Source organism: Cyprinodon variegatus, unplaced genomic scaffold (genome assembly GCF_000732505.1).
Source record: "Cyprinodon variegatus isolate N-32 unplaced genomic scaffold, C_variegatus-1.0 Scaffold135, whole genome shotgun sequence".
NCBI lineage: Eukaryota > Metazoa > Chordata > Actinopteri > Cyprinodontiformes > Cyprinodontidae > Cyprinodon > Cyprinodon variegatus.
The window spans coordinates 426,697-449,332 of NW_015150588.1; the positions used below are offsets into that span (position 1 = coordinate 426,697).

Below are 22,636 nucleotides of genomic sequence, written 5' to 3' on the forward strand. Positions count from 1 at the left end.
TGAATGTTTTGCCGCTGCTGCTTATTAAAGTCGTAGCTTATGAACTTCTTACCTCTGAAGGAGAAATAACAGTAGCTGGATGTAGGGTTACACATGCCTGACGTCAAAACCGAAGGAAATAAGAGGACAAATTTGGTTCTTTACTTCGAGAAAATGCAACAAGGAAAAGGGAATTAAATATTTACAGCCCTGGAGAGGCACAAATCTCTAAGCACATGCCTCAAGCAAAAAACCAAAACATGCATTTGTCACCTGTGGCCTCCAAATCATGTTTTTATTCTGTAGCTTCGGTCAAACCACACTTTAGGTAGGTAGATGTTAGACTTTTTAGGTCATTTGTAAATTCATTCATAGTCCCAGAGCATTTCTCCCTCAGTGCTTGGAGCATGGACCACATTCCTTCTTGGACACAAAAGTTGTTACGTCTGGAAAATGTTGAATATTGGATGCATTCCCACAAGAATGTAAGATTTGCAAACACGCTGAAGCAAATATTTGCTCGACTAAAGGAAATAACAGCCCACGTTCCTAAGGAATAAAGAAAAAAAATCCTCTCTACTTGAACGAAGAAGCAACCAAAGAATTGTAATCAAGAGACAGAATAGAGCTGAAAAATTAAAATAATTGCAACTCTTTGCAGCTAAAGTCAAACAGTGATCTCAGACCTTTTAATTTCAGACAGCACCATGGAACAAGTTTAGATCTAAAGAATAAATCATATAAACAGTACTGTGAAAAGTATTCTTCTACCTTACAGATTTCTTTACGGTATTTTCACACTACAGTATATGTTTCTCACAGATCATCTAATTACCTCCAAAAGAAAGGAAACCTTAATAGATAGAAACACAACTATTAAATGACAGATTATTGTTTTTTCATATAATAAAAGTTCCCAAACCAGCATAAACCCACCCACCAATTACATTGCAGTATTTGAGCATTAAAAGATGGGTTTAAGGCAACAATCACCAGATTTCAGTCTAAACTATGAGAAGCCAAATTCAAACTTTCAATTAGCCTTTTTTTTTTTACTCTAACCCGAACTGTTATTGGCAATTTATATACACCACGTGTATACAAGATGAAACTACGTTGCTTACACCTTACAACAGTGAAATGAACATTAGCATTATAAAGCACAGCAGTGATCATCAAGTAAACACTGTAGGAGAAAAGGAAAACCAGTTTAAAAAATAATGCCGCAAAGGGGCATTAATATGGAAAGGGTAAGTGCAGTGCAAAATACATATGGTACAAAATGCAGTAAAACATTAAGTTGTGTCCTCTTTAAAAGGATTGTAAAAGATTCACCCATGTTGATGGTGCAAAAATAATGCTGCAAGTGTGATGTAGAGTCCAGTTTAGCGTTTAAGAGTCCAACAGTCGGATGGTAGTGGGGGAAAAAGCTGTTGCAGAACCTGCTGGCCCTGCAGCGGATGCTGCAAAGCCTCTTCACAGAGGAGTGCTGGTGTGCTACAGATCATCATCTTGTTTTATAACTCATATCCGCTCAGGCTTAAAGAGAATGGGCGGAAACTAATGGCTGAACATTGCTGCTTAGATTTTTTCAGGTAAATAACATATTTCATGGTTACATCAATTATGTAAAGTCTTCTAGGTCCTAAAGGAACAAAGGCAGCCAAAGAGCATCACACTAACACCACTGTGTCTTACTGGTGGATTCATTTCCTTCTCCTTCTTCATCAGTCAAGAGATTATTCAGTGCTGGAAATTATCTTTGGGTAGCTATGGGATTAGGATTTAGATGTTTGGAAAATGGAGTGAAAGGTGTTTTTTTTTCTGACATGTGTCAGACAGTTTCAGAAAGGTACTATTTAATCAATTTATGTATCAGAAAAGGACATTTTATTTCTGATTTTATCAATGAGGACATTTGGCTCCTAATAAATCAAATTAAGATCTGCTTTTTTATTTTTTCTCTGTAATATTCACCACATAAAAATATTTAATAATTTAAAACATTTAGATGTGACCAAATCTATATTGATCTGTTTAATTAATAGGGGATATTACCAACTTTCAGTGAGCTACATGGACAGGGAAGGCCTGGCTGTTTCTAAAGACTAAATTAAAAGATTTTCCCACATCAGCATAAAAAAGAAAGCAATTTATGATTAAAGGCCCTTTAAATGGCAATTATCGATTAAAAGGTCACAAGGACAGATAAAATGGAACGGTGTTGTGTAAATTATAATTAGTCCCGAGCTCAGGTTTTGCAGGGTGTGGAGAATAAATACTGTAGTTAGGGATAAAAACGTGCTTGAGAATGTCAACTTCAGGTTTTTTTTTTTTAAAGTTATTCCAGATTCTGATTGACTTTTCTTGATTTCTCTCCAGGTCCTTTGGATCACAGGATTGTTGCTATAAACGAAACGCCATGAGATTAGTGTATAATGGTAGGGGTACAAGGTCGACAACTTCTTTTAGTGAGAGTTATAGTCGTTTTCATTAAGAGAGACAGGGATTCCCTGAAGGAATTCAGCCAAGTGGGAGAACAGTAAAGCTATAATGGCAGCTTTTGGATCGCAGACTTTAAGAAATCTCCTGGCTTTAATCTTTTTTTTTTAGAGAGATTTAACCTGTTAATATTTTTTATTTTTGTCTTATTGAGCAACTGTAATAACACCAAATTCCGTCATAATAAGTATTATCACAATGGCTGCATATACATGTTAATATAAAATAGAAGGAAAACCACAGTGAATAGACATTTATGCAGATCCTTAGAAAGACTCTGTATCTGGATTTTCTGCATTCCAGGAACAAATTTTATACAATAACTACATGCAGGAGCTCAACTGCATAACTTTAAAATCTATTAAAATATTAAACAAGTTAGAGGTTTTGAATTGCAAATATTTTTTTTCCAAAACTAAATACAAAAGGGTATCAAATCATACGAAAGTAAGGAGCAGTAGTAGATTGGTTGGTAAAAAAAAAAGTTTTGATTTTCCTCTTATGTGATGTTCTGTTCTTTAAGTCTTATTTGTAGTCTAGTTTTTGTGTGATTTAAATACATTAATAATAATAAAAAAGACAGATTTCTACTGTGAGGGTTTTACAGTTTAAAATAACACTGACAAAGTTATTTCTTTTAAGATGTGGTACATTTTGTAGTAAAACAAATTTTTTTTTTTTTTAGTTAGTGTCTGTTTATTTAAAATAAAACCTGTCAATATGAGCACTTCATTGACAATAATAACCATTGGAGATATGAAAGGGTTTGAATCTTGTCTTGAGGAGTTCCATCATGGTACTTGTTCTCATGTATGAGGAGCTATTCTCTAGGTTCTCCACATTCCTCCAACATACCAAAAATAGGAATGTTAGGTCAATTGGTCTAACAGGTTTTAGGTATCAAAATAATTCTCTCACCTAACGACGCATTTAAACAGGCACCAGCAGTAATTTCTAATCTCAATTCAGGGACCTTCTTTGATCTTTTGTTTCTTCAAGGTATAGTGGTGAATTTTTGAAAAGACCCATCCTCTCCACTTCCCTCCATCCATTATCTGACACTATTTATCCCAAGTGGGGTCGCGATGGATTGCACACCCTCAACAGCTTGCCAGTCAATCACAGGGAAACACAGAAACAAACAACCATTCATTCACACACACACTCACACCTTTTAGCCAATTAACCTAACAGTCATGTTTTTGGACTGTGGGAGGAAGCCGGAGTACCAGGAGAGAACCCATGCATGCTAAGGGAGAACATGTAAACTCCATTGAACCAAGAACCTTCTTGCTGCAAGGCAGCAGTGCTACCCACTGCATCACTGAGCAGCCCCGTCCTCCCCACTTTAAAAAAAAAAAATGCATATGCAAAACCCTGTACCTGCTCCCTAGAAGGAACACCTATTTAATGAGAGCATGCACAAACCCATTCTCCTCATGCATGCTCTGTTTAAAAATAGCTGTTTGCATCGCTCATACAAGATTACTTTATTAAAGAAGATTTTAAATTTTTCCACAATATCAGACTCACCACCGGTAAGTGAAAATGGGGACGAGCACGTAGGACCACCATACTTAAACATATCACCAGAATGATTGACAATTAGGAGGACCACTTATTTTGATGATCCACCCGGAAAAAGAACTTCCTTCACTATAGCTTTCAGGTCTGTGGGCTAAGCATGTTTTATTCATTAAGTATTAATCAGCATTAAAAATCAGTAAACTAAACTGTATGTGTTTTGGAAAATACCTCCACATAAAAGGACTGTAAATGTTTATAAAAAAGCTGGCAAAAGTGTAAATCTAGCAGCTTTAATGGCAATTGGCTTTAAATCTCTCGAGATAAAAACCTTGATTAATATATTGTTATTAATATTAACTCAAAAATAGCAAAACTTTACAGTCCAATAGTTTGATACAAGAAATAATTGGCTACAGATCAGTGAATACAATGACAAGAGCTAAATTCCAGTTTAGAATCACTATAAAAAGAAGATAATTGTTATAAATGTTTAAAAAGACTGATTTGCTTGTAGATTTGTGGTTTGTAGATAGGAGCAGGTTTGATGCATAATGTGTGTCTTTTTTCAGAGTATGTCGCTATTTTGATTCTGAATTATTCAGATAATTATACAAATTAAGAAGCTTTCATTTCAGCTTGCTGCTCCCGACCTTCTTCTAAGTATCATTGTTTTAGTCACATTACATGTATTTGCATCATTCACTTATTATTGAAGATGTCTCTCATTTGATAATAATTTTACAAGCCAGAGAACAAGGCAGACTAAAGCGTCATCAGTGACCCTAATACTCTTGAGTTTTTCATCTAGAGGATATAATACAGCATTAAAAGGAACCGTTGCATTGTTTGATCTCCATGTTTGGCATGCTTTCCTTTCCTCTAACTCGTCGCCTGACTCATTCATTGCTGGGATCTCTGGAGAAATCCCATTAATCAGGGTCGATGAAATGTTGTCAAGTATCAGCTTGGATTTAGCACAGATACAGCTGAGCGGTTCTTGTTTTCTGTTAATTACGCTCCTCAACCAACTGCACAAGTACTCTACTGCCTTGTTGTAATTAGACACTTCTTATTGAGAGGTTGTGGGAGTTTTTCCAATAAAATCATGTGAACAGTATTTTTTAAGATATTTGTCCTACAAACAGTTAATTAAAGTGTTCTTATTTAGCAAAGCAACATATAATTCTGATACTGATCTTTTTTTTGTTTTTTTAGTTGGATCCGTATGGTGTCTGCAGAACCTGGAAGAGAAAATAAAAAAGGAATATTCTCCTTTTAATTTGTTTGCTATCTTTTTATTTTACACCCAGACTTAAAAATAACCCCACTGTCTTTCTATTAGCTTGCAAATCTCAATCTTTGCCAGTGTAAAAACCCAATCATCAGTGTTTCAATAAGTTGTTACATTCATGCTGATTTTGCACGGTTTCTACCTTAGTCAGTTAAATTACATCCTGCTGTCATTTTGCACATTTCTGATGTTGCTGCTATTTTTCAAAAATCCATTGCTGCATATTGGTTTTTTATTCTCCAGGTGCACAGTATTTATATTGTTAAAACACTTTACAGTACAGTATTTTATTTCTTTATTTTTATACGCTTTTCTATTGTTATTCTATATGTTATTGTTATTTTTCTAAGGTCCACATTTATGTGACCATTGTTTCTATAATCTTTTTGCTGCTGTAAACACCGGTATTCCCCCATTGTGGCACAATAAAGAGATTTTCTATTCTATTGTATTCTATTTTTTTATTAGCATTTAACATGATAGACCAACACAAAGCAGTGCACAGAGAAGTACGTGCATCAGACATCAGGTGTTCAAATGTTTTTCAACTGAGTAAATGAAAAATGAGTCATAAGATTGATAATAAACTCTATTAATTAGAATACCCCTAAATAAAGGACACCTGTGTGTAGAGGAAAATAAATCCCTGTGTACAATCACAATGCATCTATACATTTTTTTTAACTATGATATGAAAATTGTTCTGTTTATCAAATATAACCAGAGCCATTTTGCAAAAATAAATGTTCAGCTAAATGTGGTTCTATAAACTGCTGACTCAGAGAAGACTGAATATAAATGTGCACCATCTTTTCTGTGGAATATTTATCATTGTTAAAAGAAAAAGTTGGCATCTAACACAAGATTTGAGTTTGAAGCATATACCTTAAACAGCACTTCATTTAAAACTTCAAATGTGAAATATATAGAATATGTACATAATGACTAACAGGATGTGGACTGTCTGTGCTCATAAAGGTATAGGGACCGATAAGTTGATCACTGCTCCAACCACTATTCTGGGGTTTCTTTTATCCATACAAGAATAATTACAAAGTTTTAAACATCCAAAAGCCCTTTTCCACTTTAAATGCCCTTTCCATAAATAAAATCCTCCTGGATCCACATAGTAAACCAAGTTCACATTTGAGCTAATATCATTTGTACCTTTGACCCTCGTATCAAGGTTACATATTAAATACTAAAGTTTTCATTTGGATATAAAGAGACGGCGTATGGGGCGTTGAAATCTGATACAGCAGATGGGATCTAAATGTGTATTTGTTTAAGGTATCGCTCCATGATAAATGAACGTCATGGAAGTCATTTTAATCTTTCAAACTAGATTAGCTTCCTCTCGCAGTATTGGCATAAAGCCAGGTGATGGATGATGTATGAGGGGATAAAGGAAGCCAATCATGCCAAAAGAAGCACCTAAAGGATTTTGGGAAGTGTTGAGAAAAATCTGTTCCATCCTATGCAGCACAGACGGATGTGTCTGTGTGCCCTGAAATTGAACCCTCAAAGAACATCCGTCTGCATTTTATGCCGATTGGATTTCAAAATGTTCAAAGGAAACAATCTGAGTGTGTATAAAAGGATCATATAGAAATCTTCCTCTTATAATCACATGATCTTCAGCCAAAAAGAGATTAACCCCCAGTTGTTTCCCATGTTGGGATCTATGCTGTAAAAAAATAACATTTTATTCACTGTTATTTGTGTTTTATTTAATAGTATTGTTATTTTAAACCCTAACAGACTGAAAAGATATATGTACAACTTATCCCTATTAAACCTGCAGAAAAGACTGAAAAAAGAAAAAAAAAAAAAAAATGCTTTACGTATTATTAGAACAGAGAGAAATATAGTGAAAATAAGAATTATTTTGGAGGTATTAAACCAAAGGGGAACCATGATATCGAGACTGCCTGTTTTGGCATAAATATTTAAAGAAAAATGCAAAAGGGATACACCAACAAGTGTCAAAAGAGTTGGAAAATTTTATGAATGGTTTATTTTTGCCCAATGAGATAATTAACTCCTAATACCTTTTAACATCCTGGAAAAAATGTTAAGTCCAGATTACATATGAGGCGAAGTCAATAGAGATTGATGATGATGGCTTCTCTGATGAAGGTAGTTTGTCTTTGCTGGCAATATTGACACCCGCTCGTTCAGGCCGGTACTGTAATTTCTGTGGAATTTAAAATAGATTTTTTTATGAGAAAATCACTAAACATATTTATGCTCGGCTAACTTAATGCTATTATTAGAAAATGTCTGTACCTATACCTAAATTTAGTGGTTTAAAGATGCAATCTTAACTAAACGGATGACCTTCAAAGGAATTTGGTTGCTCTTGATTTTATTAGTGGTATCAGAGTAAAGGGGGCTTTATACAAAGGCATTGGATCTTTTTCACACTTGTCAACCATTCCAAGAACTGTGTATTATTTTCCCTCCACTTTGCAAAATACGCCATCCTGATAAGGGATAGTGAGGTTATTTGTTGTAAAATGAATAAAAGCTGATAAAGTTCAGGAGAGGTGCAGAACTTTACAAAGCACGGTAACTGTTTTCCACTGATTGGGTGTACCTTGATTTCATTTAGGATGCTCCATGCTACAATGCCTGTAAGAAGAAGGAATCTGGATATTTTTTTCTTGCATTTGAAAATAAAGAAGTAAAAAATTCAAATGGAATTATTCAGAAGCACTTAGGATTGTCATGTTCTGGATTTCTAGGGTGTGTGTCAAACTGGAGGCCCTCCATGGAAATATATTCAGCCTTAAAAGTCTATAAAAGGCGTATCATGTCATACAGTAGACACTTAAGATCATGAGAAGCCAATCGCGATTACTTTATCGAGGTCATTCAAGATTTGGTAATGATCAAATGTTATTATTCCAGATTCTACTAGAGTTTGAGTTCAAACATCCAAATGTTGTGGTTGAATGTAAGATTGGTGATGCCAATTTTTTTAGTATACTGATCACACATGTTCTTAGCCTCTCGCAATGATTTTGCAGCAGGTTTGTCTTTATCAAATACAATAAAAAAAGAAGTATTGAAAGATGTTTTGAGTGAAAACGATCAATTTTTGATTAATTACTTAAAGTTGTTTTCTGTTATCTTTTGAATTTTAATAGTTGTATGAAATAAATTAGACTATTTTTTATAGTAGTGTGCTTTATGTAAGTGAAATTATGAAAATATAAGTTTCATTCCTACAGCTGAGAAAAAGGCCCTTAAAAGGCATGAGGATGCAAAAAAAAAAATTAGTTTCACACCCTTGATCTTGAGCAAAAGTTTTCAAATTTTTCAGCATCTGACCCCAAATTATACCAGAGTCAACTCATGACTCAGACTCTTGACTGACTATACAAAGATTTAAACAAAATCTTTTTTTTTTTTATCCTTTTTTGTACTACTGGTAATTTATCTATATGGTCCTAATTTGCACAATAATTAGATATTTTTAATACTTCCTGTAAATAAGATATTTTCTTGCTTTTTCTTTTTTATTGTGTGTTTCTTGCCTTGCTGCTGCTGTAATATCCAAGTTAGGGATTAGTAAATTATGTCCAGTCCAATTCAGTCCAATCCAGTTTAACCATGAGTGTAATAATATTACAAGAAGCATCAACAACCAAGGTAGGTTTTGTCAACTTTCAAGTGATGCTATTATATCGTCAATCAACGATGTATTATATGTGGGCTTTAATGCAGCTGCAAATGAGTGAAACGACTGTTTTCAGACCCTCAATTAAACCTTACCTGACTCTAAAAGAGAGTTCATTAAATTTCCCATGAAACATACATTCAACCCAGGCTAATCTGGTACATTTTAATGCCTAAGATGCACAAATCTATGGAGGACCAGCTCTACCATATTTAAAGATAAATACAGAAATAAATAAATGCTCAATAAATAAATAAGCATGATAACTAACCAATGGACAGAAGTTGACCCTCTAAGACACAGCCCTCCTCATTTATGTAATGAGACAGAAATGCATACAGAACTGTAAAAACGACGGGCATAAATAAATAGCATTGAAAACATAAATAGGATAAAAAAAAAATACAAAGGAAGAATAAATCAGACAAAAATATTATAACATGCACATAAGTAAAAACTTAATAAATAAAGTTGAAGATTATAAAGGACAATAAATAAGGTATTTAAAAAAAAAAGAAAGAAAGAAAGTATATAAATAAATATATACATTTATGTCTTGCTGTGTAATTTAATTTCTACCTACATTTATTTGTTTACTGTATTTTTAAGGTTTATATAATTGTACGCTTATTTATTTATGGAGCATTTATTTATTCCTGTATTTATCTTTAAATATGGCAGAGCTGGTCCTCCATAGAATGCTGTCGTTCAGACTTCTGACACAGGTTTGTTGATAAACGCTTGTTGAGTGTCAGACTTGTTTCTTGCTGAATTAATTCACGTATCAATTAATGTTCTGCGAAACGCCTCTTTAATAGAAGTTTGGTCCTCGTCGGCCACCGTATGATGTCGTGGCGTTAGTGACAGTAGCAGAGCAACGGTTTCCTTCCATTTCCAACCTTGTTCAGTGACCACCTTTTGTTTTAAACTTCATAGACATATTGGCAAGTATTAATTTCAGAGGGTCGAAATGAGGCGCGCCGGACTGGGTGAGTAAAACAGTTGAAATGCAGGTTTATGGGTTCATGTTTAGCTTCATGCTAACTAGCTAATGTGTTTACCATTGGGGATAGCATTATCCCACTGTCTAGAACTCTTGTTTTAGAGTTGTGATTTGTGCTAATATGACTACAGGGTTAATATTAAACGTCGGTAATAACAGATGTTGTTTAATGCAGGTGAAGGAAGCTCTGGACATTATGGAGGCAGCGGCTACAGCGTGTATGAGGACGAAAATGAGCAGCTTCAGGAGGGACTGAGGGCTAAAGTGGGCGCCCTGAAAAGTGTAAATATCCACACAAAACCCAACTTTAAATATTTAGCATAACATTTATTTGCATGATAAGTTATAAACAATTTTTTGTTTTTATCAGTTGACGATAGACATTGGAGCTGAAGTGAAGTACCAGAATAAAATGTTGGAAGATATGGTGAGTTTCAGTGGCATAAACACTTCCTATAAAAGATAAAAAAAAAACAGAACTCGTTTCTGTTTTAAAATTTAAAATAATTAACAGCCTCGGCTTTATTATTATTTTTATTATAAAAATTTTCATAATTATAATTAGGGCTGCAGCTACGATTATTTTGCAAATCATTTAATCTGTCGCAGAGGCGGAGCTAGATGAGGGGCCAGGGGTGTCCATGGCCACCCTCACCCCCCCTTGCAGCGTTGTCTGTAACAACTACAGGGTGTTTGCTGGCCAGCCTCCATTTGTTAATGTTTTCAATCAACCTATTAGCTATATTTGCAGCTGTGTGACTTGAAATATTTTGAGTGCATCTTTCCTGCTCATTTGAATGTGACAGACGTCACTATAAAACTTATCGATCTCATTCCCTAGACATCGATTTTGCAAAAATGTAAAGGAATCGATTCAAAATCAATTAAATCGATTTTTTTTACCCAGCCCTAGTTTTGAGTCGTGTAGTGTAGAGGGGGTAAGGAGGGGCGATCAGCCTCTCACGACCAGCTCCCGATCAGGAATCGTTGTGGGCAAATCCAGTTGCATACTACTTGTTGGATGAAAAAAATCATTTTAGTTTGTTATACAAACCTTGAACTTTTCTCATTTTTTATGTCCTGGGTACCTTTTGCACAGTTTATTAAAGTTTCTTGCTTAAAAAAAATTACAAAAATGCAAGGCAAAAAACAGATTTAAACAAAGATAGCTTTTTTCTTTTTTTCTGCACAAATTTGAAAAAGGTTATATTCGAAATGTTTTATGCCAGCTTGAGTATTGTAAATGTTTGCATGTTAGTGTGTCGGGTCTGGCTTCCCCAAAATGCCTCCTAATCTGATTTCCCTCTGGTTGCTTTCCTTCAGACTCCCTGTGTTGCAGAATTGGTTTAAATGAAACACTCTTGACCTAAAAGGCATTTTAAAGAAAAGCTTCTCATGTCTCTGATTTTTTTTTTTAAGTCATTCGGTTCCAACAACCTGCCTGGTTTTAGTTGTGCTGCGTCTTAGCTGGTAGGCAGCACTGATCAGACCTTTGAAGTTGTTAAATTCTCTGAAATTAATGTCAAAGAAAAAAATCAGAACACCCTTGTTTTTAAATTGAACCAAACAATTAAGAAAACAAGGGTGGTCTAAGGTTTTTTTTTTATGACAATTACGGTTTTATATTTCATATTAAACTAGAAGTTGATAATTTAGAAACTAATATAGTTTTTGAATATTTTATTTTATTTGTTCACTTGACTTTTTACTTTGTTTGCTTTTGTTTTTTTTCCTCCTGATTACTGTATATATCTTATCAACAAACACGATAGCTTATTTAGATAGTTTTTAATAAATGAAATTAGTTTTACCAAATAGCTTTGGGTATGTTTGTATTCTTGCTTTGCTATCATTTGACTCATCTGGATATTGACTTTTTAAATCCCCCTTTTCTCCTCCTCTGTAGGACTCCGACTTTGACTCTACAGGCGGGCTGCTGGGGGCGACTATCGGCCGAGTCAAACGGCTGTCCAGAGGCAGCCAGACCAAACTGCTTTGCTACATGCTGCTCTTTTGCTTTTTTGTCTTCTTTGTTCTTTACTGGTATATTAAATTGAGGTGATAAGGGCTTCCGTTCGAACTTTGACCTTCAGTTCCACATCTTTAGTTCCTGTCTGATTCATCCGTGAACAAGCCCCGATCAATGATGATGAATTAGAGGAAGTGTTAAAAGTTTAAATAATTCAATATGAGTTTCTTGTCTGAGTCTCTGCAGTTGCAAAAGGGCTGATTCTTCCTGAAAGAAGTATGAACCAATTTATTAATGTAAAAAAAAATCTAAAATTATATTTTCTACACCTGAAGCCATTTGAATTCATCAGTAGTTCGGAACTGCCTAATCTATAGTAATAGAGCAAGATTTGACAGGTAACACTGTTAATAACCTTAATGCCGTTCGTTAAAACATACAATTGAATAGCTTTGGCAAAACTGACCATGCGGTGCATGTTTAAAGTCAATTTTAATTGTAAATAACATTCAGAACATGCGATTTACCATAGGTATTTATGGTAGGCTTAAAAAATTATATACTGTCATCAGTTATGTCTTTGCTTCAGGTTTAATGTAAAAAGGTTTTTGTAAATAAACAAATTTTATGTTCTGAACAGGTCTGTGTGTGAGTGTATTCCATTAGCAGATAATGGATGTCATGAGATATATATATGTCAATGATTTTCAGAGTTCTATACACATTGAGCTTCATTCTACAAAAAGGTTTCTATAAATTATTTTTCTGTTGGATAAGAAAATAAAAATTGAAGTTCTTTATTGTCTTATGAGAAAAGGCAAGAGAAATTATAAATTAATTTAAGTGAGTAGGAATTGTTTAACACAAAACATCAGAATTGCACTTTAGTGATTTAAAGATTAGCACTCTTTTAGGACGGCGTGTGATGTCGGCACTGTGGAAGCCATAGATGAGATCACTTCTTGGGCAGCGTGTCCATGTATTTGCAGATGATTCCCAGCATCACCTCATCGGCTCCTGCACCGATCGACAACAACCTGGAATCCCTGCCGGGGAAAAAAAAAAAAGTCTTAAATCCTCAAACATTTTTAGGGCAACAAATAAGTTTGTCTAGGAATTACTTTCTGTGTGAATGTGAAGAGGTTTTAAAATATCAAATCAATTTTAGTCTTCAGAAGCATAAAATGATCTATCATCCAAATCGTGCCTTTACCCATATGCTTCATCACAGAAAACACAAAGCTCTTAAATACAAATGTTTGTGCTTTAAAGCAGTTCAAATCCAATTAAAAAATACTTTATTAATCCCAAAGGGGAAATAAAATGTTTAAGTAACTGAAGTTTTTTGTTGTAGTTGGTGTTGATAGCTGTAGTCAGGAAGGTCTTTCTGTACCAGTCCATCTTGCAGCAGATCTGGAGAACCCTCTGACTGAAGACACTTGTTTACAACAAGTCCTCTGAAGAGGACGCTCACTGTGGTCCGTAATCATCTTCATTTCAGTGGGTAAATGACATAGTTTGCCAATGGAATGAGTATTTTTACTCTTAAGATAATTCGATATGATGCACTTGAAATAAGAATGCAATTGTGTTTTCTTATTTTAAGTGTAAATTCACTTGTTCCATTGGAAAAATGTCTCTTATCTCCTCAATCCAAGAACAAATGCACTTATTTTAAGAAAAAATTACTTTACATTTCGATTTTTTCCAGTGAGCCGGCCTTCGTTTCATCTTATTGAGCTTTTTCAAATAATTTGCTCTGATGTCGTTACCTCAGCAGACGATGGCAGTAGAGATCAATCTCCACAACAGACTTATTGAAAGATATGCAGCATTTTACTGCAAACACTGAAGAATCTAAGCTTCCATAAGAAATACAATCTGCTCTGTCCCTTGTTGACTTCACAGTTGCATCTCTAGTTGAGTTTGTTAAATCTCTGTCTACTCATATGTTTGACAACCAGGCAGAAAGACACTGGAGTCCAGGATATGATCCTGCTGCCATGCTTCAGTAAAACGGAATACTGCATTGCTGGTATTCTGTCTGGGTTCTTTCTCAGGGTGGAAGTTCTTCCTAAGTGCTTCCTAAAAATCTCACATTGTCCATAATTATTGATGGAAGAAGATGGCTTGAAATATCTTGTTCCTCTCTCTTCTTCTTGCTCCTGCCCTGCATCCCTTGCGCCTCTTTTTCAACTTAACTGGTACTTGCAGAAATATTAAGGTATTATAAAACTTTAGAGATGTTAATGAGCTGCTCCTGGGTGTTAAAAAACAAAACAAAAAACTTGCTATGGTTGCTGTAGAAAAGAAGCAAAAATCTTTCCCGCTGCAAAGCATCCAACACCAGAGGAAAAACATTGACAAAAAACTCTGATCCACAAACGGAGGTACTTCTATCCTAAAAAATGAGCTTTACCAATTTTTGTTAATAGCTTTTTTTTTCTTGTTTGGAATGACGCTACGGCAATAAAATAGTTTCAGTATCTTTATCGTTTACCAGAATTCAGACAAGACCGTGTGGATGTCTTGTTCAGGTTATACCGACTCAAGTTTCTTCAAAGGTATCAAAACCGTTAAAGTCAACAGAAACATAAATTTGAAGGAAAAACAGTCATTGCTGTCTTAGCCATTTCAGTCTAACCTGTAAAATCTGCTGACTGGTACATCACTGGTGAAGCCCATCCCTCCCCAATACTGCAGACAGCTGTCGCTCAGTTCTCTCGCAAGGCGGCCGCCCTTTAACTTGGCCATAGACGCCAGCTTGGTGACATCGTTGCCTTTAATGTACATTGCTGCAGAGGAAAAAAAATGTTCAGAATTAAAAAAAAACAACAAAAAAGTGGAAGAGGATGAGACATTAAACAAACATGCTTTAGATTCAGCGTGAACAGCGGCCCACCAACCCCCCTTCAGGCTTTATTCTAGGGAACCTCCAAAAGGCTGAGTAAGCTGTGTTCTTCCCTCTTTCATTATTTGTTTGATTGGGTGCATAATTATGCAACGTCTGCCAAACAGGTGCAGAGGCTTGATTCATGAAAGGCGCTCCGTAAACTGGTACCAATCTGATGAATTCATTCTAAGCTTCAGGCTACTGGTGGAATAAACCTGGACTTCTGCCCGACATAAATCCAAGCTGCAATGTGAAAAGTGCCACATATTTATTAAAATAATGAAGGAGAAGGGAAAAGAAGCAGAGGATGGGGAACCGCACTCCAACTATGTGTCCCCATTTTGATTGATTGAATACTGAATTTAAAATAGAGAATTTTTTTCTTGCATCTTTGCTTCAATCTGCCAGCTCTACATACATGCTGGTTTAATATAATTTCTGTCTCACTGATTACATTAACATTCAGTTTCTTAGACAGTTTACAGATAAAAAAAAAAATGAAAATCAGGGTTTTACTACAGGATTAAATCATTGCTATTTTCTAATCTATACATCTATAGGGAAGACTGATAACAGTTTGATCAGGTCTAAAATCAGAAAAGTCATCTACTCTTTCAGCAATCTGTGCTTCCTCATTGATTATTTATGGATTGTTTGTCCAGAGGATGATGAGAGATCAGGGAGCCAACAATGGAGGAATGCTAAAAGCTGCTATTGAATGATCCTGACTTTTCATTACACCTCAGCAGAGTCACAGGTTGATTATTACCTCTATATCGCGCAGCACTGATGATGCAATTCATGCAAAAGAAAGCCTGGCCAAGAAATTTGTATTCTCTACAGAGGGTGGGAATACTTTTCATTACCTGAGATAATCTGTGTTAAGTCCTTTTAAAATGCTCTTATACTGTGTACTATTTTAAATTCAGCAGAGAGAAACTTAACCTAACATTATCTGCAAGCCATATAATTATAATAGACAGAAATGAATGCTTCAAACATATACCGGTCTATGCAAAAATAATATAGATCAGTTAAAGACGCAACCAGAATCTATGAAAACACAGAAAAAAGAATCTTATTAAGCAAGTTTATGATAAAGAATTAGAAAAAATAGATACTGGCTTATTTTTTTTGCAGAAACAAAAACGTTTCCATAATGAGTCTTTATCTGACAGCCAATCATTGTCCTGGACTTACTATACTATTCTTTTTAACAAGAAATGAATACATTTTAACTGCCTTTATTTACTTATAATGAAACTGAATTTAAAGTTTATAAAATACATGTGGAATATAAAAAAAGATCAGTTTAACAAACTAAATACGGTGATTGAACTACTCAGAGACAACAACACTTCCTAAAAAAATATTATTTTATTATTTTAGGTTATCATTTCATCTTGATTTGTTTTCTTACAGAAATGATGTAAAATCACTTTACTATATTGTTCAAACATTAAAAATCAAAACATGTTGGCACGTTGTGTTATTCTCATTGAATGCAACAATTAGATCAAATGTTTCTTTGTCCTAATTTCAAAATATAATCAGTCTAAAGCACACTGCCATCAGTGTGTTGATTGTTTGGAAATGTTCTCCATATTTTGTTTTGTTAGCCTAACATACTTGATTTAAACTACAGACATTCCTCTCTCACCCATCTGTCACAGCCGTCATGATGACGTGTATTGGCTGATTTGCACCCACTTTAAAGCAACATGAAGGAGAGAAGAGAAAACAGCATATTTTGTTTGTTTTGTTTCATAAATAAATATTAGACCCCTCTTTTTCATTTTTACCTAATTTCTAAAAGTTGCTCCTAACCAGGTTTCAGAGAGATATGTTGGGATGTAGCTTAGAGCCTCCACCTCTCATTGACCTCTTATTTTTGCCATCTCGATAAAGCGCCTACCTGTAGAACGGTAGAGGAGCGAGCGCAGAAGCTCAACCTCTGTCTGTAGCTCGGCCAGCCTAAAGTGAACAGCCTGGTGATAGAGCACTGGCTGCTTGAAGATCTTCCTCTGCCGTGTGTAATTGATGGTTTCCTGGATGATGTTGTCCATCGTGGTCACAACTGGAGACAAGAAAAAAGAAAGGCGATATCAATCTTCATTATTATCCCTCATCACCAACATGAGTGTCATGGTTACTTCAGGCCCTTAAGGATTAATTTGAAATTATTTGACTGAAAGCGACTTGAAAAAGGAACTGATTGGAAAATGTTTTTCTTTTAGAATCTAGAAATTCACAAATTGTTTAAAATTATATTTTCAGTATTATTACTAGCAGAGCACCGAAACAGGTATATTTTTTAAGCGGCTAAGGTCAGGGCCAATTTGATTGGATGTTTATCTGGGTTATTTCCAAAAGCAGTTTTGAGGTGTTTTAGGAATCAGTAGCTGCGTTTCCATTAACAATTAAATTACACAATTTATAATTACAAAAATAATTTGCTTGTTGGAAACATTATGCTTTGAATGGGTGTTTTTTCGGTTGTATCGATATTATTATATTTTGCAAAACTGAAATGGAAACACTTTTTTAGAATCATAGGGGTCAAGTCATCTGCAACTGGACCTTTCTTCCTTGTAAAAATGTGTAGAAGAAAACTGGATGCAGCCAAAGGAAATTTGCATCCATGAGTAGATTGAGCCCCTCCTTGAACCGCCACCTTTACGTGGAGGAAGGGTTTCAGTGAATGATCCCAGAGGCTATGTTGTTACAGGGATTAAATGCCCTGGTAGGGTCTCCCAAGGCAAACAGGCTCTGGGTGATGAGTCAGACAAAGAGTAGTAAAAAAGCCTCAATGAAGACAAAGAAATAAAGGCACTTGAAGTCGCCCAATACAGTGGAGCTTGGACCCAACCCTGGGGCCATGCCTGTGATTCGTCATCGAGTGCCTGGTGGTCGGGTTCTTTCTTGTGGGAACCAAACAGGCCCAGCCTGAAGGAGCGACGCAAGGCCAGGTGGAACCGTGAGGGACCGGTAGAGGGGATTGGTCAGCGGTCAGAGTCCCAACAGGACTTGCTTGAGGGGCTGTGTCTCTTGGGGCCTGTTAGCACTCTTGGGGCCTGTTAGCACATTGGGCTTCCGATGTCTTTATCGAGGTTTAATCTGGTATTTTGTGTTTTTATTTTATATACTCTAATAATTCCAGAGGGAAATTACTTCTCTGCATTTAACCCACTAGTGGGCTTCCATTGTGCGGCGCCCGGGGAGCAGTGTGGGGTTAAGGGTCTTGCTCAGGGACCCAAAGTGGCAGCCTGTGGGACTCACAACCTCAGGATTCAAAGCCCTATGCCCCTAACCACTAGGCCGCCACTCCCCCTGTAAAGTTGTGGTCTGCCCCTGGAGCTTGGCACCTTGCTTCCCTGGCAGAAGGTGGAGCCTATCGGGGTCAGTAGTGGAGCTGGCTCCCTGGGAGTTCTTTGCTTCCAAAATCGTATGTTTACCCTAACCCGCTTTATCACACCACCACACACATTGGGAAGAGATCATCATCATCATGACTGGCTGGGGGCAGGTTGGGCTCTTTGGTGGGTTGGCTACCTGCTCTGGTGTCTGTGGAGGGGGGTGTGTGGGACAGGCCGCTGGAAGAGCCCATGAGCTCCCTGCCATAGCCTTGTGGCCTCTGGGGTCGGGCCCATCAGGGACCAGGCCTCTTTGGGGTTTGGGCTCCGGGCGCCCCATAGGGCGAGTCTGCGGCCGCCCACACCTGCTATTAAGCGTATTGCCCGGAAGCTTTATAAATCCTTTATACGTGAGCATGCCCATGCATACATACTACAGGAGTTTGGCTCCAGGTGCTCATGGATACATACCGATACTAAATACTAAACTACAGCTAGAGACAAATACCACCCTGAAAAACACTGTGTAATCACCATAGGTTCTGTCTTCCACACACATGGATATCTCAGGGATTCCCACTGCTCTTTAAGCTTTTTTTTATGTTTATTTTTGTTATCTGATGTCTTCTCCTAGGAGTTACTGTATATCTTCTGTATTGTCCATTTCTGCTGTTTGGTTTTACTCACTCATTTTTCATGTGCTCTATCCTGTCTCCATCTCCTTCTCTCTCCCCTTAGTTCTAATATCCTCCTTCTTTCTCATCTCTGTGCCCGCTGTATTCTATTTTACTCCCTAAATAATTTTCAAAGAAGTTTCATATACATGTACCAAGCAGAACCTTATGGCAACAGTCATAATGCTGCTTGTGAAAAAAAAATATATATATATCTTGGGCTATCATCTAGCCACCTGTACATATATGTATATCTATACATGTACAGTATGTGTATATATATATCTATCTATAAATATATATAGATAGATATACCCGTGTGTGTGTTTGTATTTTTTCCTTTTCCAACACAGGGTGCCTTTCATTTTAAGTGCTCCTCAAAAAGAAAGTGAAAAGAAAACTAATGATTACAACCCAAATATAGAATGGCATTCATGCTGATGAGAAAATCTAAACCTTTCTGCTTGTTCTGCAGGCCAGCAAGTTGACCAAGTTTTCGGACAGATGTATGAGCAACCATCCATTTCCTTAAAGACCTTTAGCTGCACTTAATTTCGAAAAGGCTTCTAAGAAACCCTGCCAAGAAAACGTTGAGTAAGACTTGTTTCACAAAATCAAAGTATTTCCCGAAATATTATATGCTGAAACTGTGTGACCCAAACTCCCTATTATGGAAAACGTAGCTAAAACCCAAATAAATACCAAAGCGGATAATGGAACAAAGGAAAAACAGGGAACAAAACAGGAGAGAGATTAAATGTTTTGATTGGATTTTATTTGGGAAAAGAGAGAGGGATAAGGATTGCTTCACTCACCATTGGCCACGGCCCAGAGCCTCTCTTCCTGGAACTGGAGCATCTGATAGGTGAAGCCCATTCCTTCTTGACCGATGATGTTCTGACAGGGAACACGGACGTCATCGAAGAAAACTTCTGCTGTATCTGATGACCACATACCGATTTTACTAATCTTCCGGGCAACATGTACTCCTTTTTGGGAAAAGATAGGAAACACAATTAATATGTACTCCAAACATATTACGTACAGAGCTAAAAATGAGACGAGTTTCAGTTTGCAGTGTTGTTCATACCAGAATTATCAAGAAATTCCTAAAATGAATGCATATATGATATCTCTGACCCTACCTGGCAGGTTCATGGGTAAACAAATGAGAGATTTGTTCTTGTGTGGGGGTCCATCGCTGGTATTGGCGAGAAGACACATCCAGTCAGCCTGGGTGCCATTGGTTGTCCACATCTTTCCACCATTTATCACATATTCATCCCCTTTTTTCACTGCCTTGGTCTTAATACCTGGTTTGAAGAACAACTGAGTGAGCATCAGTTTGCAAAAATGATAAAGGGGGATAAAAAGCAAAGCAATACCAAGTTTGGAACTAAATCTAAGGACAAGTAAAGACACGTAGAGCACAAAATAAAACATATGGAAGAGAAAAAAGATGAATTATCTAAAATATCCAAATCAAACCCAAAGTAGCAGCTCGTAAAAATAATCAGAAAAAACAATGAAGACTTTTTTTTTTTGCAGGATGTTATGTTTGTTAAATATTTAAGTTGCCAGGCTTGTATCTCAGTCTATCTAATTATGTTTCTCACATCTTTCGTTGTCATTCACATTAAGAAAGGGATTGCATTGGCTGTTGTAGTATTCAGTCTATGTGTGTCATATAACCTCCTCTGCATGCTGTACTCCCTCAGACAGATTTCTAGGGAGATAAACTGTTAAAACTGTGGCTGTTGAAGCTATTGATGCTAAAAGCAAAAAGTGAAAGAGTTACTTTCATTTAAATTCTGTCTAAACATAGTGAAACTGCCATGAAATAATAACAAGCTGAATGATAAAAAAAAAATGAGTAAGAATGCAAACTTAGCTTAGCTTCAAGTGAAAGAAATCAACAGCAGGAATAACTTTATTTGACTAGGTGCAAAACTGTAGCCATAGAAAATTAATGTAGGGATACAATATCTGTTACTTTCAAGATAAATAGAAGGAAGAAGCTGCATAATCACCATGTATACTTGACATTGTCATTCACTACACACTTTAGTGCTATTTAATTTTCATATAGAACACTGATTTTACTGAAGTATTGAACTAGGAGTGTGGGCTTCCAAACTCTCATTCTCTATTGCTCCTCATATTTGCTATTAGCGAAACATTTTGATCATTATATTGCAACAGGTTAATACAACATATGAGGGTGAATACATACTTGAGACATCAGAGCCAGCTCCGACCTCACTCACACCCAGACAGGCCACTTTCTCACCCATGATGGAGGGCAAAAGGAACTCCTTCTTAAGCTCTTCTGAACCAAACCTGTACAGGTATAGAGACACGTGCAGAAATGCATGAAAACATGATAGGATTATATGCGTTTTCCACTTGAAATATGCTGACCTAACAACTGCTTCAAACTTTGTTGTGTAACTGTGGGGTAAGACTGTTCCTCATATTGCCATTAGTGAAACATTTTGATGTTTCTCGTAAGATGCATCTTGTAAGATGCAGTTACGAGACCGCTTCCACAGTTTAAAGCAATTGTAGGTCCAGAGGGATATGAATGGGGTCTCCTGAGGCATCACTCCCTCCAGTTTGAGCACTTTCTCTTCATATATGAACCCTGCAGCTGTGGATTACTTCCATGTCTTAATTAAACTCCTGAGACTTTAATTGTCTATTTCCCTGAATTATATTATGTGTTAACAGCAGCTGTGTCCTGGCAGGGACACCTCTCTCAGTGAGCTGACATGCTTGTTTGTCCGATAACAGACAAAGATAATGGGTAAAACAGGTGACTTCTTATTTATTTACACTTACATTTTTTGCTGCCGGCAACATACTATTTACATAGACGTGAATACTGTTATTATGCAAACCAATCAAAGACACATATCTGACAGTTAAAACCTCTCCTTAAACCTTTCATTAATTTAAAGGTCCGTTATTAAATGCATGTTTAATCTTCAATAGCTCTATGCTCTATAGGTAGATTGATCACATGATGCACTTTGGACTGGTTGTGTTGGATAGGATGCACCTAGTATCAGTAGGTGTGTGTCTTCATACTGATAAAAACATTAAAGCGTCATAAACAGAGAGATGTGAGAGAAGTATAACCTGTATGGATGAGATGCTTATGCTAGGGGTGTCCTGATTCAACTTTTTAATTTCTGATACAATGCAGCTTTGATTATTGACTGATACAGATATTGAGCTGAGACAATATCAGCATGAATCATACATACTTATTTTATAGTGTGAAATGGTTAAGAAAAAGGCTTAAACAAGTAGTTTTTGGAAACAGAGAACAATGCCCAACAAGATCAGGTATAAGAACGACTACGTAATCATTTCTTATGTTTCTATGAGCTTTCTAATATTAGATATTTTAGAGGAAGGCCAATATAATCCGATATTCTTATCTTTGGCTGATATCAGACCAATTTCTGTTATCAATACCAGAACAGGACATCCCTAGATTATGTATTTTACACCAATGTAAAAAATCCAACATAATAAATTTAAAGCATAGTGGGGGTCTTTCTGTTTTATAACTTTGATGTCCTGGACTTCCTTACAAATTCAGTAACATACGAACACGAAGAAAAACATTAATGTGCAAGTAGGGCTGCAACTAACGATTATTTTGTAAATTGGCTAATTTTTGGATTATTTCTTCAATTAATAATCTAATAGCCAAAGATTTCTCAAAGAGGATTTCTTTCATTATTAAACC

At 36.1% G+C, this 22,636-nt stretch overlaps 2 protein-coding genes across 2 annotated transcripts in view; one reads left to right on the forward strand and one right to left on the reverse strand.

The window, feature by feature from the left end:
* Positions 1-9,798: 9,798 nt before the first annotated feature.
* Positions 9,799-12,591, forward strand: bet1 (Bet1 golgi vesicular membrane trafficking protein). The gene is made up of 4 exons (XM_015376438.1): positions 9,799-9,973; positions 10,163-10,269; positions 10,358-10,414; positions 11,894-12,591. The coding sequence occupies exons 1-4, from the start codon at positions 9,955-9,957 to the stop codon at positions 12,047-12,049; spliced, it is 339 nt and encodes a 112-aa protein (XP_015231924.1). The 5' UTR covers positions 9,799-9,954; the 3' UTR covers positions 12,050-12,591.
* An 83-nt stretch (positions 12,592-12,674) lies between these two features.
* LOC107085850 (probable acyl-CoA dehydrogenase 6) overlaps positions 12,675-22,636 on the reverse strand; it is a 25,772-nt gene continuing 15,810 nt past the window's right edge. Inside the window, exons 3-8 of the mRNA XM_015376460.1 lie at positions 21,110-21,216; positions 20,022-20,189; positions 19,692-19,865; positions 16,765-16,926; positions 14,601-14,751; positions 12,675-13,002 (exon numbers count right to left, since the gene is read on the reverse strand). Coding sequence (XP_015231946.1) covers positions 12,912-13,002; positions 14,601-14,751; positions 16,765-16,926; positions 19,692-19,865; positions 20,022-20,189; positions 21,110-21,216 — 853 coding nt within the window. The 3' untranslated portion in view covers positions 12,675-12,911. The remainder of the gene's footprint in view (positions 13,003-14,600; positions 14,752-16,764; positions 16,927-19,691; positions 19,866-20,021; positions 20,190-21,109; positions 21,217-22,636) is intronic.

Bases quoted from the DNA above. Each gene is read 5' to 3' on its own strand.
- bet1 (XM_015376438.1), top strand. The intron at 10,270-10,357 runs GTAAATATCCAC...TGTTTTTATCAG, and splicing joins AAGTGGGCGCCCTGAAAAGT to TTGACGATAGACATTGGAGC. The intron at 10,415-11,893 runs GTGAGTTTCAGT...CCTCCTCTGTAG, and splicing joins ATAAAATGTTGGAAGATATG to GACTCCGACTTTGACTCTAC.